Raw genomic sequence first — 13554 nt, forward strand, 5'->3', positions numbered from 1 at the left:
GGAGAGGGGATATAGAGGTGGACTCAGAGAGACTGAGGAAGTCAGACGGTGCAGAGAGAGATTGAAAAGGAGGCACCAACAGCTAGAAGGGGAGGCGGAATTGGTGGCCAGCGAGTCAGGTGAAGGGGCACAGGCTGGGGTGGGGCCTGGGGTGGGAGGAGATGGCATTTTGTGCGGGAGCGTGGGAGCAGCCGCACCTGGAGCACAGGGCACTTTAGAGGAAAATGTGCCAGGACCCCCCCAGCAGGATGAGGTGGGCAGGTCTCAGAGGCTGCAGGAAGAACTGAGGAGGGCCGCAGGGGGCGTCTCCTGCCGTGTCAGAACCGGGTCTCTTTCGCCCCAGGTTCACGTTTGCCTTAGGGAGAGAGAGCTTGCGGCAGGGCCGGGCCTGGTGCTACGTGGGGTACAAGAGAAGGTGACCCCGGATCTGTGGGGGAGGGTCCATTCCCTGCTGGGCCGCCAGAGGCAAGTGTGGCCTGAACCCTACACGGCCTCTATTGCGGCCTAAGGACATTGCACCCCGACCTACCCCGGAAGCGGGCCTGCTCGTGGGTCCCCTGACCCAGCGCCCCGCGCCTGCACCGCCTCCGGCCCCGCCCGCCTGTCCAGCCGCCTCGCTATTGGCTGAGCTGTCCGGGGAGACCCCGGCGGGGTAATTAACGAAGGATTAATGAGAGCCCCAAAGTCAACAGAAAAATCAATGGGCCGCGGAGCCCGAGAGGCGGCTGCGCAGTCCCGCGGAGGCAGGGCGTCGGGGGCATCGGTCCGGCCCAGGGGCCTCACCCGGGCAGACGATCCGCGCTGCGGTGGTCAGCCGGCGGCGATGCCTGCCCAGGCCTCAGGTAAGGCTCCCCGGCGGCGCCGTTACGGCCGGGAGCGCCCTCTGACCCCTGGAGGAACATTCCCGAGAGCCCACCCTCGACACGCACACCTACTCCGCTCCGAAAGCGAGGGTCAGAGACCGGGGGCTGCAAGGACTGGGGCGGGAGGGCGAGATGACGGGAGGAAGGTCAACCCTTGGTGACCCGAACGGCGGCCCCCCTGTGCCCCCACCCCGGCTCCGCACCCCGTCTCCTCTCCGCGGGCGGGGGGCGCGCAGGGGTCAGCAGGGCACCCCCCGCCTTAGCCGGGTCCGAGCGCGCACAGCGGAAAGGGGGCGCCGAAGCCGGGAAGAAGCTAAAAGCCCGGACGGCTGGAAAAAGGGGTGTGGGGCTGGGTTGCCGGGATGCCCACTCAGAGGCACCCGTGTGGTGCCTGTCCCAGGCCTCGCAGTCCCTCGAGTGGCTCGGAGAGAAATCCCATAGCTCCGCGACCAGCGCTTCGCAGCATCCGTCGGATCCGGCCAGGCGCCGCGCCCCGACGGCTCTGCAGCTTTCATCACTGGCTCTAATCGCGACCCACAAACCAGTCTGGTGTCCGGGCCCTCCCCTGAACTGGCGTCGCGCGGAGCGGCGAGCCAGAGGGTGGCGGATTCCTCCTTGTCACTCAGGGAGCCCTCACCCTCTTCCCGCGACCCCTGCTTGCCCATCCCCGCACCCTTCCCAGCGGAGGACCCAATCCTCCACTTTGAGCGCTCCCTCTAGCGGCCGATGGAGGGTTGGACCCGGGGGTGGGGGCGGGGAAGATAGTCAAGGTGAGGACCCTGGAGGACAGGACCTTGGCCTCCAGCGTCCTCTCTAGGCCTGCAGTCCAATCAAAACCTGCCCCTGTAATTCACCAATAATCCCGATCCTTCCGGCCTCTCCAGGACCTGGACAGAACAGGAAGGAAATGCATAAACAGCTAACACTGAGAGCGTTCTCTATGCCAGGCATGTCTCTACATGCATTTACATGTGTTAAATCATTTAATTTTGAAAAATCCCCATCAGGTAGGTATTATGCCTTAACTCCTTCATTTACTCATTCAAGAACTCTTTATTGAATATCTACTATGTAACGGGTACTATTCTATAGTCGTGTATCTGTTTACAGAGAGGAAACTGAAGCACCGAAAGTCTAAGTAGCTTGACCAAGATCACACAGGTAGTAAGTGCCAGAATTGGGCACTAGGCTATCCTCCTGCCTTGGGGTAGATTCTGGGAAGGCGAGATGGGGCAGTCAGGTTTGGGAGAAAAGGAGCAGGGGGTTGTCCCTGTAAGCTTCAGATGTGCTCAACCTGGGTGGGGGAGCCTGGGAAGAAAGACAAAGATCATCTGGAAAGTCGCCTCCACTGGGCCAGGATGCAAAGGGTTGGATGGGAAGGGTTTCTGTCCACGGCTCTGGTGCTGAAATTTCCCCAGAAAATGCCAGAGTCAGTCAGCTAACATTGGTTTATTGTCCTGCCTGTGCCATATACGGGGGATGAGGTAAGCAGGAGCTGGTCGCTGCCCACCAGGCACACCCACAGCAGTGCACGCCCGCTCTCGATAGATGTTTGGGCAAAGGGAGAAGTCTTCCCAGAAGCGCTTGAGATGGGTGGTGAGGATGGGCAAGAGCCACTGGTGGAGGGTAGCAGGAGAGGCAGAAGGAAGAGCAGGTTCCAGGAGTGACGGAGGGGGGCCTGAGGCTACATGAGAAATGGGGAGGCCTCTGGCTGGGCCTGGATGAATGTGGGGAGCAGGTGCCTAGAGTGTGACAAGGGGGCTGGACAAGGAGGGGACAGAACTGGAGCAAGCATGACGTGGAGGACTGGGAAGGGGGGAAGCATTGGTAGAATCTTTAAAAGAGTACCAAGTTTTATTATTCTATTTGCCCCAGAAGAGGACCTTAGGAGGTATAAATATTGGGCAGGTTGCACATTGGAGAATGGGGGCCTGAAGAGGCTGCATTTTAGAGCCAAATGTGCTGAGGGTCTTCTGGTAGTTACATAGGGGGATGGTCTAAAGGTCAGAGTCCAAAGGGAGAGACAGAGCAAAGCACAGCTAATTAAAATAGAGCATGAACACTGATGTGTATAAAATTGATGACTAATAAGAACCTGCTGTATAAAAAAATAAATAAAATAAAATTCAAAAATTTAAAAAAATAAATAAAATAAAATAAAATAGAGCATGATATGGGACTTCCCTGGTGGTCCAGTGGCTAAGGCTCCGCACTCCGAATTCAGGGGACCCAGGTTCGATCCCTGGTCACAGAACTAGATCCCACATGCCGCAACTAAGAGTTTGCGTGCCGCGATTAAAAACAAAAAGATCCCCCGTGCTGCAACTAAGGACCCGGCGCAGCCTAATTAATTAATTAATTTAAAAAGAAGTAAACTTAAAAAAAATAACATAAAATAGAGCATGATAGGTGATGCTTCAGCAACAAGCATGGGTGCAGTGGGGGTACCAAGAGGGGCACCTAGTCCAGCCTTGGCGAAGGGGTTCAGGGGAGGCTTCCTAGAGGAGGTGGGGCTCCACTGAGTCCTGAGGGCACACCACGGTCATCCAAGGGGCAAGTGGGTGGGCATGATGGGCAAAGGGTAGGGTGTGGGCAAAGACAGGGAAGTGAGCAAAAGCAGGAGCATTCTGGGAACTAGGCAACAGGATGGCATGGTCCATGGGCAAGGGAGTGGGGGTCTGAAGACAGGGCTGGAGAGGAAAGTTAAGGTCAGACCAGAAAGCAACAGCAGCTACCCTGCCTTGATCACCTTGTGTATCCCAAGCCCATACTAAGCATACACTGCCTTGTTTCATTTTGAAAGGCCATACAGGCCATGCTAGATAGTTTGGACTCTACAGTGAGGACAGTTGGTTGCCTTTGCAGGGGAAGGAGGGGAAAGGTACAGTGGGTAGGGAGACCAGTCCAGGAGAGAGAAGAGGGAGCCGTGGACCAGGGTTGTGCTTGTGGTAAAGAAAAATCTCAGTCCTTGAGCTGGAATGCACAGGGGTGAGGGGAGAGGCAAGGCAGACACGTGGTTCCCTGCTGGGAGACATGGGGATGGAGACTCCGCTTGCTGAGACAGTGAATTAGAAAGCAGGCCTCCTGCAGCCCGGACAATGGGGACAGTGTGCACTTAGGACCCTGAGCCCAGAGCACCAGGGATGCCAGGGCAGCAGCAGCACCAAGGGAGAGCACCTGGGACAGCAGGGGGTGGTGAAGGAACCTTCCCACCAGGACAGCACCCAGAACCAGTGGGGCATCCCTGCACTCCAGTGCAGCGTTATGAGTACTCAAAGGGCCCATGGGGGAAGTGTGCTGGACTCCAGGAAGGGGTCCTGAGCTGCAGGTATGGGGTGACCCAAGATCTGGGTCCGAGTGAAGGGTAACAAAGGGGTTGGCCTGAGTGAAAGCTTGGGGCAAGTGAGAAAGTAGCAGGAGACACTCAGGGAAAGAGAAGGGTAGGACGGTGTTCCCCATGTTGAGCTGTACATTCGTGAGACTTCAAGGAGTTGAGGGAGGGTACAGATGGAAGTCAGTTCTATCAAAGCCAAGGGCGTGGGACTTCCCTGGCAGTCCAGCGGTTAGGACTCTGCGCTTTCACTGACGAGGGCACGGGTTCAATCCCTGGTCAGGGAATTAAGATCCCACAAGCTGTGCGTCACAGCCAAAAAAAAAAGAAAGTCAAGGGCATGGCATTCATGCTCATCCCAATGTGTCCCATGCTCTCATGGCAGACATTGCCAATCAATCTCAGAACTTTTTCCTTAAGCCTTTAATGTGCTTTAAAATTAACTTTAATTACATAAGTAATGTTTGTTTGTTTGTTTATTTTTTGGCTGCATTGGGTCTTCATTGCTGCACGTGGGCTTTCTCTAGTTGCAGCGAGCGGGGACTACTCTTCCCTGCGGTGTGCGGGCTTCTCATTGCAGTGGCTTCTCTTGTTGAGGAGCACGGGCTCTAGGCACTTGGGCTTCAGTAGTTGTTGGTCACGGACTCTAGAGCGCAGCTCAGCAGTTGTGGCGCACGGGCTTAGTTGCTCCACGGCATGTGGGATCTTCCCGGACCAGGGCTCGAACCCGTGTCCCCTGCATTGGCAAGCGGATTCTTAACCACTGTGCCACCAGGGAAGTCCCAGTAATGTGTTTTGTTTTTTTTTTTTTTAAAAACTAGAACATTAAACCTCTCCCAATGCTAGTGCCCTCCTCCTTTCCCCAGAAGAAACTCCTATTGTGAACTTGATGGGTGTCTTCTAGATCTTTTAAAAGTAATTTTAGGGACTTCCCTGGCAGTCCAGTGCTTAAGACTTTGCCTTCCAATGCAGGGGGTGTGGGTTCGACCCCTAGTCAGGGAGCTAAGATCCCACATGCCCCGCAGCCGAAAAAGCAAAAAACATAAAACAAAAGCAATATTGTAACAAGTTCAATAAAAAGACTTTTTTAAAAAGTAATTTTATATACACCCATATGTACCTAAAATAGAGTATTCTCTCAGATCATAGCATTCTTTCCCACCAAGCCCACGCTCAGCCTCAGGATCCTTCTCAACCCAACACTCTAGGCAACCACTGCCCAACTAATCAGAGTCAGAACAAGAGAGGACACCTACTTGCTCTCCCTGACTTGAGGAGTGAATTTCCTTCCAGAAGACAGAGGGCACAAACTGCCTTTTGGTGGTGAAAAGTCACAGCCTTGGAAACTGCCCAGTGGCCAAGCACTGTGCAGATACCCCTGGCTGCCTTGACAGACATCATTATTCCACCTTAAGATCAAGCGCTGATGCAGGAGGATAGGGGTGGGGGGAAGGCGGTCCTCAAGCCAGTCGAAATAAATCCTATGTTTATGTGGGGCACAGAGGGCTTCCATATCCCCTGGTCTGTCTGAATCTTCTCGGGTCCTGTAAGGCAGATGGTGCAGCTGCTATTATTTCCAATGTCCTGACCAGAGAGGTTGCTTAGCTTGCCCTAGGTCCCACAGCGGTTAGAGGCAGAAGCGGAACTGAGCCCGGGACGGCTTGGCAGCCAACCAGAACCCTGTCTCCCTCCCCAGCCCCTACTGAGGCTCCACCCATGGCCTCTCCAGAAGCACAGGAGACTGGAGAGACCCCGGCCAAGGAGAGCCAAGTGGCCACGGGGGCCGAGCAGACAGGGGCCCCCGCCTCGCCCCTCAAGAGGTCCTGGCTGGTGCAGCACTTCTCACTGCTGCTGCGCCGGGACCGGCAGGCCCAGAAGGCGGGGCAGCTCTTCTCGGGGCTCCTGGCCCTCAACATGGTGTTCCTGGGCGGAGCCTTCATCTGCAGCATGATCTTCAACAACGTGGCCATCACGCTGGGGGACGTGTGGACCCTGCTGGCCGCGCTGAAGGCCCTGGCCCTCCTTTGGCTTCTCTACTACACCGCCAGGACCACCCGCCGGCCGCAAGCCGTGCTCCACCAGGACCCGCACGCAGGACCCGCTTGGGTGCGGGGTGAGTGTCGGGGCGCCTGGGTGGATGCAGAGGGGTGGGGAGGGAGGGCTCTTTCCGGGGGAGGTGCCAACGGCCCCCTGGCCCGGCCAGGCTCCCTGGTGCTCTTTGGCAGCTGCACCATCTGCCTCAACGTCTTCCGCGTGGGCTACGGCATGAGCCACATCCAGTGTAAGTCACAGCTGGAGCTCATCTTCCCGGCCGTCGAGATCATCTTCATCGGCATCCAGGTGACCCGCCTCTCGCACCCCCCTCGCCGCATGCATACACACCCCAGCCTATGCCTAGAAACAGCCACGTCAGCAAATACCTACACAGCCCAGAGTATGTGCACACATACCACAGCGCCCCTCCACGCCTGCCTCTGTGTGCCCACACCCGTGCCACCTACACGTGCCAGCATCGCCCCTCCACGCCTGCCTCTGTGTGCCCACACCCGTGCCACCTACATGTGCCAGCATCGCCCCTCCACGCCTGCCTCTGTGTGCCCACACCCGTGCTACCTACATGTGCCAGCATCAGCACACACACTGTGTCACTGAAACGCAGCACCTATAGACACACTTGCCTGTACGTACCTGTGTGTACCTAAATCTACACCCCCCGGATATACTGTGCTATTCTCCTTCTTTTTTGTTCTTTTTAAATACAATTTATTTATTTATATTTTTGGTTGAGCGGCATGTGGGATCTTAGTTCCCCGACCAAGGGGCCCCTTGTATTGGAAACATGGAGTCTTAATCACTGGACCACCAGGGAAGCCCTACAGAGCTACTTTTTTTTTTTTTTTAAAGAATGTTTTTTTTTTTTTTTTAATTAATTTATTTATTTATTTATTTTTGGCTGCGTTGGGTCTTTGTTGCTGCGCGTGGGCTTTCTCTAGTTGCGGCGAGCAGGGGCTACTCTTTGTTGTGGTGTGCGGGCTTCTCATTGCGGTGGCTTCTCTTGTTGTGGAGCACAAGCTCTAGGGCTACGGGCTTCAGTAGTTGTGGCACGTGGGCTCAGTAGTTGTGGCTCGCAGGCTCTAGAGCGCAGGCTCAGTAGTTGTGGTGCACGGGCTTAGTTGCTCTGCAGCATGTGGGATCTTCCTGGACCAGGGCTCAAACCTGTGTCCCCTGCATTGGCAGGTGGATTCTTAATGCCACCAGGGAAGTCCCCAGAGCTACTCTTAATGAATCTCCAACTCCCTCCTGAGTTCCTGATCTGCAGGCATTGTGCTATGTGTTTTGTTTGCATCACCCTTTTTATTGCCCCAATAAGTAGGCATTCCCCTGATAGACATTTTAGTCCTATTTTAGAGCCGAGGAGACTAAGGCTCAGAGATGTTTTTCCACTGGCCCAAGACCACACAGCGAGGAAACACTGGAGCCACGAATCCAACCCAGGCTTCCTCACTGTCCCTTCCACTGTAAATACACACATGCCACTGGAACACACGCCCCATAGTCCCACCACCAACCTTCGCCCCACCCCTAGCCCCTGGGCTCAAGGCCCTTTCTCTTTCAGACCTGGGTGCTCTGGAAACACTCTAAGGACTGCGTTCAGATCCAGACCAACTTCACTAGGTAAGATGCGGGCACCTTCTCTCCTTCCAACAACTCCTGGGATACCCCTGTCCCCCACTCATGCTGGCCCCCCAACAGCTTCCCTGGACAGCGTGGCCCTGGGGCTATCGGTTAGTCTGGGAATGGGTCCCAGGTAGCCCCTAGGGCTGCCCCTCCTGAAGTTCTAATGGCAGATGGCATCTGGCTTTGGGAGAGAGTGGTCACCCCAAAGGCAGTGATGGTGAACGTGGGGCACCCGGGAAGCCGGCTAGGCTGTGTGGCGGAGTGTAGCACCTCCTCCAGGTGTGGCCTGATGCTGACGCTGGCCACGAATCTGCTGCTGTGGCTTCTGGCCGTCACCAACGACTCCATGCACCATGAGATCGAGACTGAGGTCAGCGCCCTCATGGAAAAGTTCTCAGGTACAGAGGAGACCGTGACTGCCCCCCGATCCCTGAATGTACACACACACACACACACACACACACACACACACACGTGCGTGCACGCTACACTCCCTCAAACAGGTGAGGCTCAATGACTCTGCAGAATTGGGAGCAAGCTCTAGAGGCCAGATCACGACTAAACGGAAACTGGCATTTGCCAATGGTACCCATCCTGCCCCCATTCTGGGCCTGCCCCATCAGGTGCTGGCACTCTGCAAGCCCGCTCCAGGCATCCGTCTAGCTATCAGTAAGCTAACCACTAATTCTGGCTGAACTATTCACTGATAAGTCCAGGTATGCACTCTACCCCTGGTATTTGCATTTTACTTGCAAGAAACTAAAAAGCCTTCAAGACTGAAAGGAATGTCTTCCTAACACAGTTGTAGGTGCCTGGACATATAAGGAAGAACAGAAGATCCCTGGGCAGAAAGAACTCCCTGGATTGTTCCATGTACCCAGTGCCCTACCTGTCAGTCTGCCCTTAGAGGCCATGTCCCGTAAACCTACATGGGAACATTGCTGTCTGTGGGATTCAGCCACACCTGTATGTATATACCTCCCCCCGCCCCGGGTGGCATCACCATCCTGACCTGTGTACAGCCAAGCCTTCCCAGCAGACTCATGCATTCACACATCCATTGCATAAATCTCAGCATGCCTGTATACCGTGGGCATTCTTTATGCTCCAGATCCATTTTTCAGAAGACCTGTGCAAAGAGAATTTTCGGCAAGTGACATCATGGATTGTTTATTATTAAACAATTCAAGCATACAGATGAGTAGAAGGACAGGACATACCCATCACCTAGATGTAATAATTATTAACATTTTGCCATATTTATTCCAATATTTTTGCTGAATTACTTACGTTGCAGAAATACTGGCATTTCATCTCAGAATATTTCAGTATGCATGTCTTTAATAGCTACTTTTTATTTATTTATTTATTTATTTATTTATTTATTTATTTATTTATTTATGGCTGTGTTGGATCTTCGTTTCGTGCAAGGGCTTTCTGTAGTTGCGGCAAGCGGGGGCCACTCTTCATCGCGGTGCACGGGCCTTTCACTATCACGGCCCCTCCCGTTGCGGGGCACAGGCTCCAGACGCGCAGGCTCAGTAGTTGTGGCTTACGGGCCCAGTTGCCCCGCGGCATGTGGGATCTTCCCAGACCAGGGCTCGAACCCATGTCCCCTGCATTGGCAGGCAGATTCTCAACCACTGCACCACCAGGGAAGCCCTGCATGTCTTTAAAATAATATATTTCCCTACATTAGCACAACGCCATTGTAATTTCTAACAAAATGCCTTAACATCATCCCATCCTCTGTATCAGTCTATATTCGACTTTCTCCAATCAGCCCATGAAATGTCTTTTCAAGATGGTTTGTTCAAACATGCAGTACATTTGGTGGCCCAGTTAAGTCTCTTCCCCTAATGACATTGAGATTTGTCAGGTTGCTACCTCGTGGTGGCATTTGACTTGTTCCCAAATCCCCTGCTTTTCCTAGAAACAGGAAGTATGGACCAAAGTGTTGATTAGATTTGGGTTAAGCATTTTGGACACCAACATTCCACAGCGGATACTGTGTGCTTTGCAGGGCACCTCATCACAAGGCAAGATGTCTGGCCCACAGGGGATGCTGCTGATGGTCCAGGTGTATCAGCCAGATCCTCCCAGTATAAGGTTACAGGCTTCCCCCTGTGCTCAGCAAGTAATCTGTAGAGGTGACATTTGGCACCAAAGACATCATGTGTCAAATGCTTTACCTAAGCTTGGCACCTGAGATCTAGAATCCCTTTGTCAAGGAATGACCATCCTGGGGACTTCCCTGGCGGTCCAGTGGTTAAGACTCCACGCTTCCACTGCAGGGGGCACGGATTCGATCCCTGGTCGGGGAACTAAGGTCCCGCAAAAAAAAAAAAAAAAAGACCATCCTGTGATTTCTGACTTCTCTCTCTCGGCCTCAGTTTCCACATCTGTAAAATGGGTGGCTGGGTCCCTTCCGCCTCCTGCCATAATCCAGGAGGTGAACAGATTGATTTGTGCATCTGGTTTCCTCAGAGCAAGGCCCACCTGAACGTCTGTCCCCTCCTGCCCTGCCCCCTCCCAGGCAACAACACCAACACCTGTCTGTGCCTCAACGTCACCATGTGTGAGGTCTTCCAGAAGGGCTACCTGATGCTCTACCCCTTCAGCACCGAGTACTCCCTCATCTGCTGTGGCATGCTCTTCGTCATGTGGAAGAACGTGGGCCGCCGCCTGGCACCCCACACGGGCTCCCACCCCAGCACCCCGCCCTTCCACCTGCACGGGGCCATCTTAGGGCCACTGCTGGGCCTGCTGGTCCTGGTGGCAGGCACGTGCGTCTTCGTGCTCTTCCAGATCCAAGCAAGTGGCCCTGCCATCGCGCGCCAGTACTTCATCATCTACTATGCCTTCTACGCAGCCGCACTGCCCACTATGAGCCTGGCGTGCCTGGCGGGCATGGCCATCCATGGGCTGGAGGAGCGAGAGCTAGACACGCTCAAGAACCCCACCCGCAGCCTGGACGTGGTGCTGCTGATGGGCGCGGCGCTCGGCCAGATGGGCATCTCCTACTTCTCCATCGTGGCCATCGTGGCCACTCGCCCCCACGAGCTACTCAACCACCTCATCCTGGCCTACTCGCTGCTGCTCATCCTGCAGCACATAGCCCAGAACCTCTTCATCATCGAGGGCCTGCACCGGCGCCCGCTCTGGGAGGCAGCTCCTGAGAGCCTGGCGGGGAAGTGGGAGGCTGAGCCTCCCCGCAGGGGCTCCCTGCTGGAGCTGGGCCAGGACCTGCGGCAGGCCTCGCTGGCCTACATCCACTCCTACAGCCACCTCAACTGGAAGCGGCGGGCCCTCAAGGAGATCTCACTCTTCCTCATCCTCTGCAATATCACAGTGAGTGGCGGGGCCGGGAGGCGTGGGAGTGGAGCTGGCAAGGAGGCCCCAGAGAGCCTCACTCAGGAAGAAATGGATCAAGGTGCATTCATTGTGCATTGACTGTCCCGAGGGCGACTGGCTTGTCCCTTTGATTGTCAAAGACACAGGCCCCTTTCCAACTAGCTTGATGCTGCTTGAGAGTAGGGAGTGTCCCCCAGCTCCCTGCCAGGTGCCTGGCATGAATGAATGTGCCAAGCATATAGCTAAGTGCTATTTACAAACATACATATAGGATTTCTACCTTCGGGGAGCTTACTGCTTAGCTGAGGAGACACAGGGGGACCAATTAGAGAATTACCAAATAATTAATGGTCCACTGACTTGAGTCAAAGGAAGAGATCAGAAGGTGCCTGTTTTTCTAAAGAATCTCTAGGGGAAGGTATTGACAATGACTGCCCAGTGCCCGGCAGCTGCTAAGTTCCAAGTCCACCTTTCCGTGCATCTCTCTGAATTATCACACTAACTCCATGCAGCAGGCTCTATTACTGTCCCTATTTAACAGATGAGCAAACTGAGGCTTAGGCTGTTTGACCTGCCGTGTTCCCACAGCCTGCAAGTGGCAGTCCCGGGACAACTCCAGGTTGTTTTAGCCCATGCTGGTAATAGCTGTGCTGGAGACACCTCAGAGGGTGAAACCTCTGGTCCAGACAGAGCATCATAAGTAATAAATTGGCCCTAAAGTGTGGTCGGAGTTCAGAGACGTGTGGGCCCAAGTGGCCAAGGAAGGCTTTGTGAAAGTTTGATCTGGGCCTTGAGAAATGGGCAGAATTTGGACGGGAGGCAGGGTCAGGGTGGGGCGGGCAGAGAGTCATGACAGCGGAAGAATGAACCCAGAGCAGAAAAAGGTGATGGAAATGAGGGCCCAGGAGAGCCCGGGTGGAACAGGTTGTACCGTGGTGGTGGCAGCCTGGGGTCTCAGGATCCAGCTGGAGTTTAGGCTGGCCCCAGGCAGGCCAAGGAGGGGGCTGAGGCCTTCTGTGGGATGGGGTGAGGGGGATATAGGGGGAGAGGGGCTGGTTCTGAAAGCCTAAGGGTGAGGGGCTGCTAGGGTGGGGGGTATGCTGGAGGAGCTGCAGGTTCTGGGGCCGCCCCTGAGCTGAGGGCCTTGGGGGATGGGAGAGCCCCTCCCCCACTCATCAACCTCCTCTCCCCCCCAGCTGTGGGTGATGCCCGCTTTTGGCGTACACCCGGAGTTTGAGAACGGGCTGGAGAAGGATTTCTATGGCTACCAGACATGGTTCACCATCGTCAACTTCGGCCTGCCTCTGGGGGTCTTCTACCGCATGCACTCTGTCGGGGTGCTGGTGGAGGTCTACTTGGGGGCCTGAGAGTGCCCAAGAAACCCACCCCCTGCACACCCCCGAAGTGCCAAGGCTGGGGAGAATGTAACCCAGATGCCCCATTCCAGGGGGGACCTAGACCAGCCTGGATTCCGCAAAGCCTCCTCCTCGCCAGAACCTCACTGGGGTGGGTGGTCACCGCAGCCCAAGGCCAAGGGCAGGGCCTGGACACGGAGCTCTTAAGGCCCACACCCAGGACTGAGCACACACCTGCCCCCGCTCACCACCACCGTCAGCGCAGCCCCAGGAAGCCCGCGCAGCTACTCTCGGGACGGTCAGCCCTAGATGGTTCCGGGGAATCCGGGGAGGGCACCCCTACCCAGCCAGGCCTTGGGGTCTGCCTCCTGCATGGTCCAAGCTCAGCCCAGGACATCTGGAAGCTCGCAGCTCGGCAGGCAGCCCTGCCCTTCTCTCCCCACACACCCTGTCTCCTAATGAGCTGGTTAATTAGCTGCCAGGCAGGGTTCAACAGCTCTCTCCCGCTGACATAAACCCTGTTTGTTTGATCGATTACATTCGGGCTTCGTGGCATTTTGTTCCCGGGCACAGAGAGGGCACTCTGTGTATATGGTGGGATGGGACAGTCCTCCTGGGCGGGGCTGTGGGGCTGGGACAATCCTATTTCTGGGCCACGAGGGGTCTCAACCCTTTGTCTGGTCCTCCCCTTGTCTGATCCATGGGAGGAGGTGGGAAGAGAGGAGCCGGGGCTCTCGCATCCCCCCACCCCTCGCCAGCACACCTTCTCCCCAGGACGGAGCCCCCGGTGACTTTCTGTAGCCGCTCACCCCAGGCCTGCCGATCCTCTGAGCCATCGGGTGGGGAGGGCAGGCACTGACAGCCCATCCATCTCCCTGTGCCCAGCGCAAACAGTGAACTGTGCCCAGGGTGAGGCCCAGGGTGAGGCCCAGGGACGGCAGCCCTGGGCCCTGCAGGCCAGGCTTGTACCCCT

General features: G+C 55.6%; 1 protein-coding gene across 1 annotated transcript; it reads left to right on the forward strand.

Annotated features, from left to right (window-relative positions):
* The first annotated feature begins 575 nt into the window (after positions 1–575).
* OTOP3 (otopetrin 3) lies at positions 576–13541 on the forward strand. Its single transcript, XM_082371453.1, has 7 exons — positions 576–842; positions 5891–6307; positions 6398–6534; positions 7811–7869; positions 8152–8270; positions 10409–11223; positions 12423–13541. Exons 1-7 carry the CDS (start codon positions 671–673, stop codon positions 12591–12593), a joined length of 1890 nt encoding a protein of 629 aa, XP_082227579.1. The 5' UTR covers positions 576–670; the 3' UTR covers positions 12594–13541.
* Positions 13542–13554: the final 13 nt, after the last annotated feature.

The sequence above is a fragment of the Balaenoptera borealis genome (genome assembly GCF_965194805.1).
Source record: "Balaenoptera borealis genome assembly, chromosome: 20".
Classification (NCBI taxonomy): Eukaryota; Metazoa; Chordata; class Mammalia; order Artiodactyla; family Balaenopteridae; genus Balaenoptera; species Balaenoptera borealis.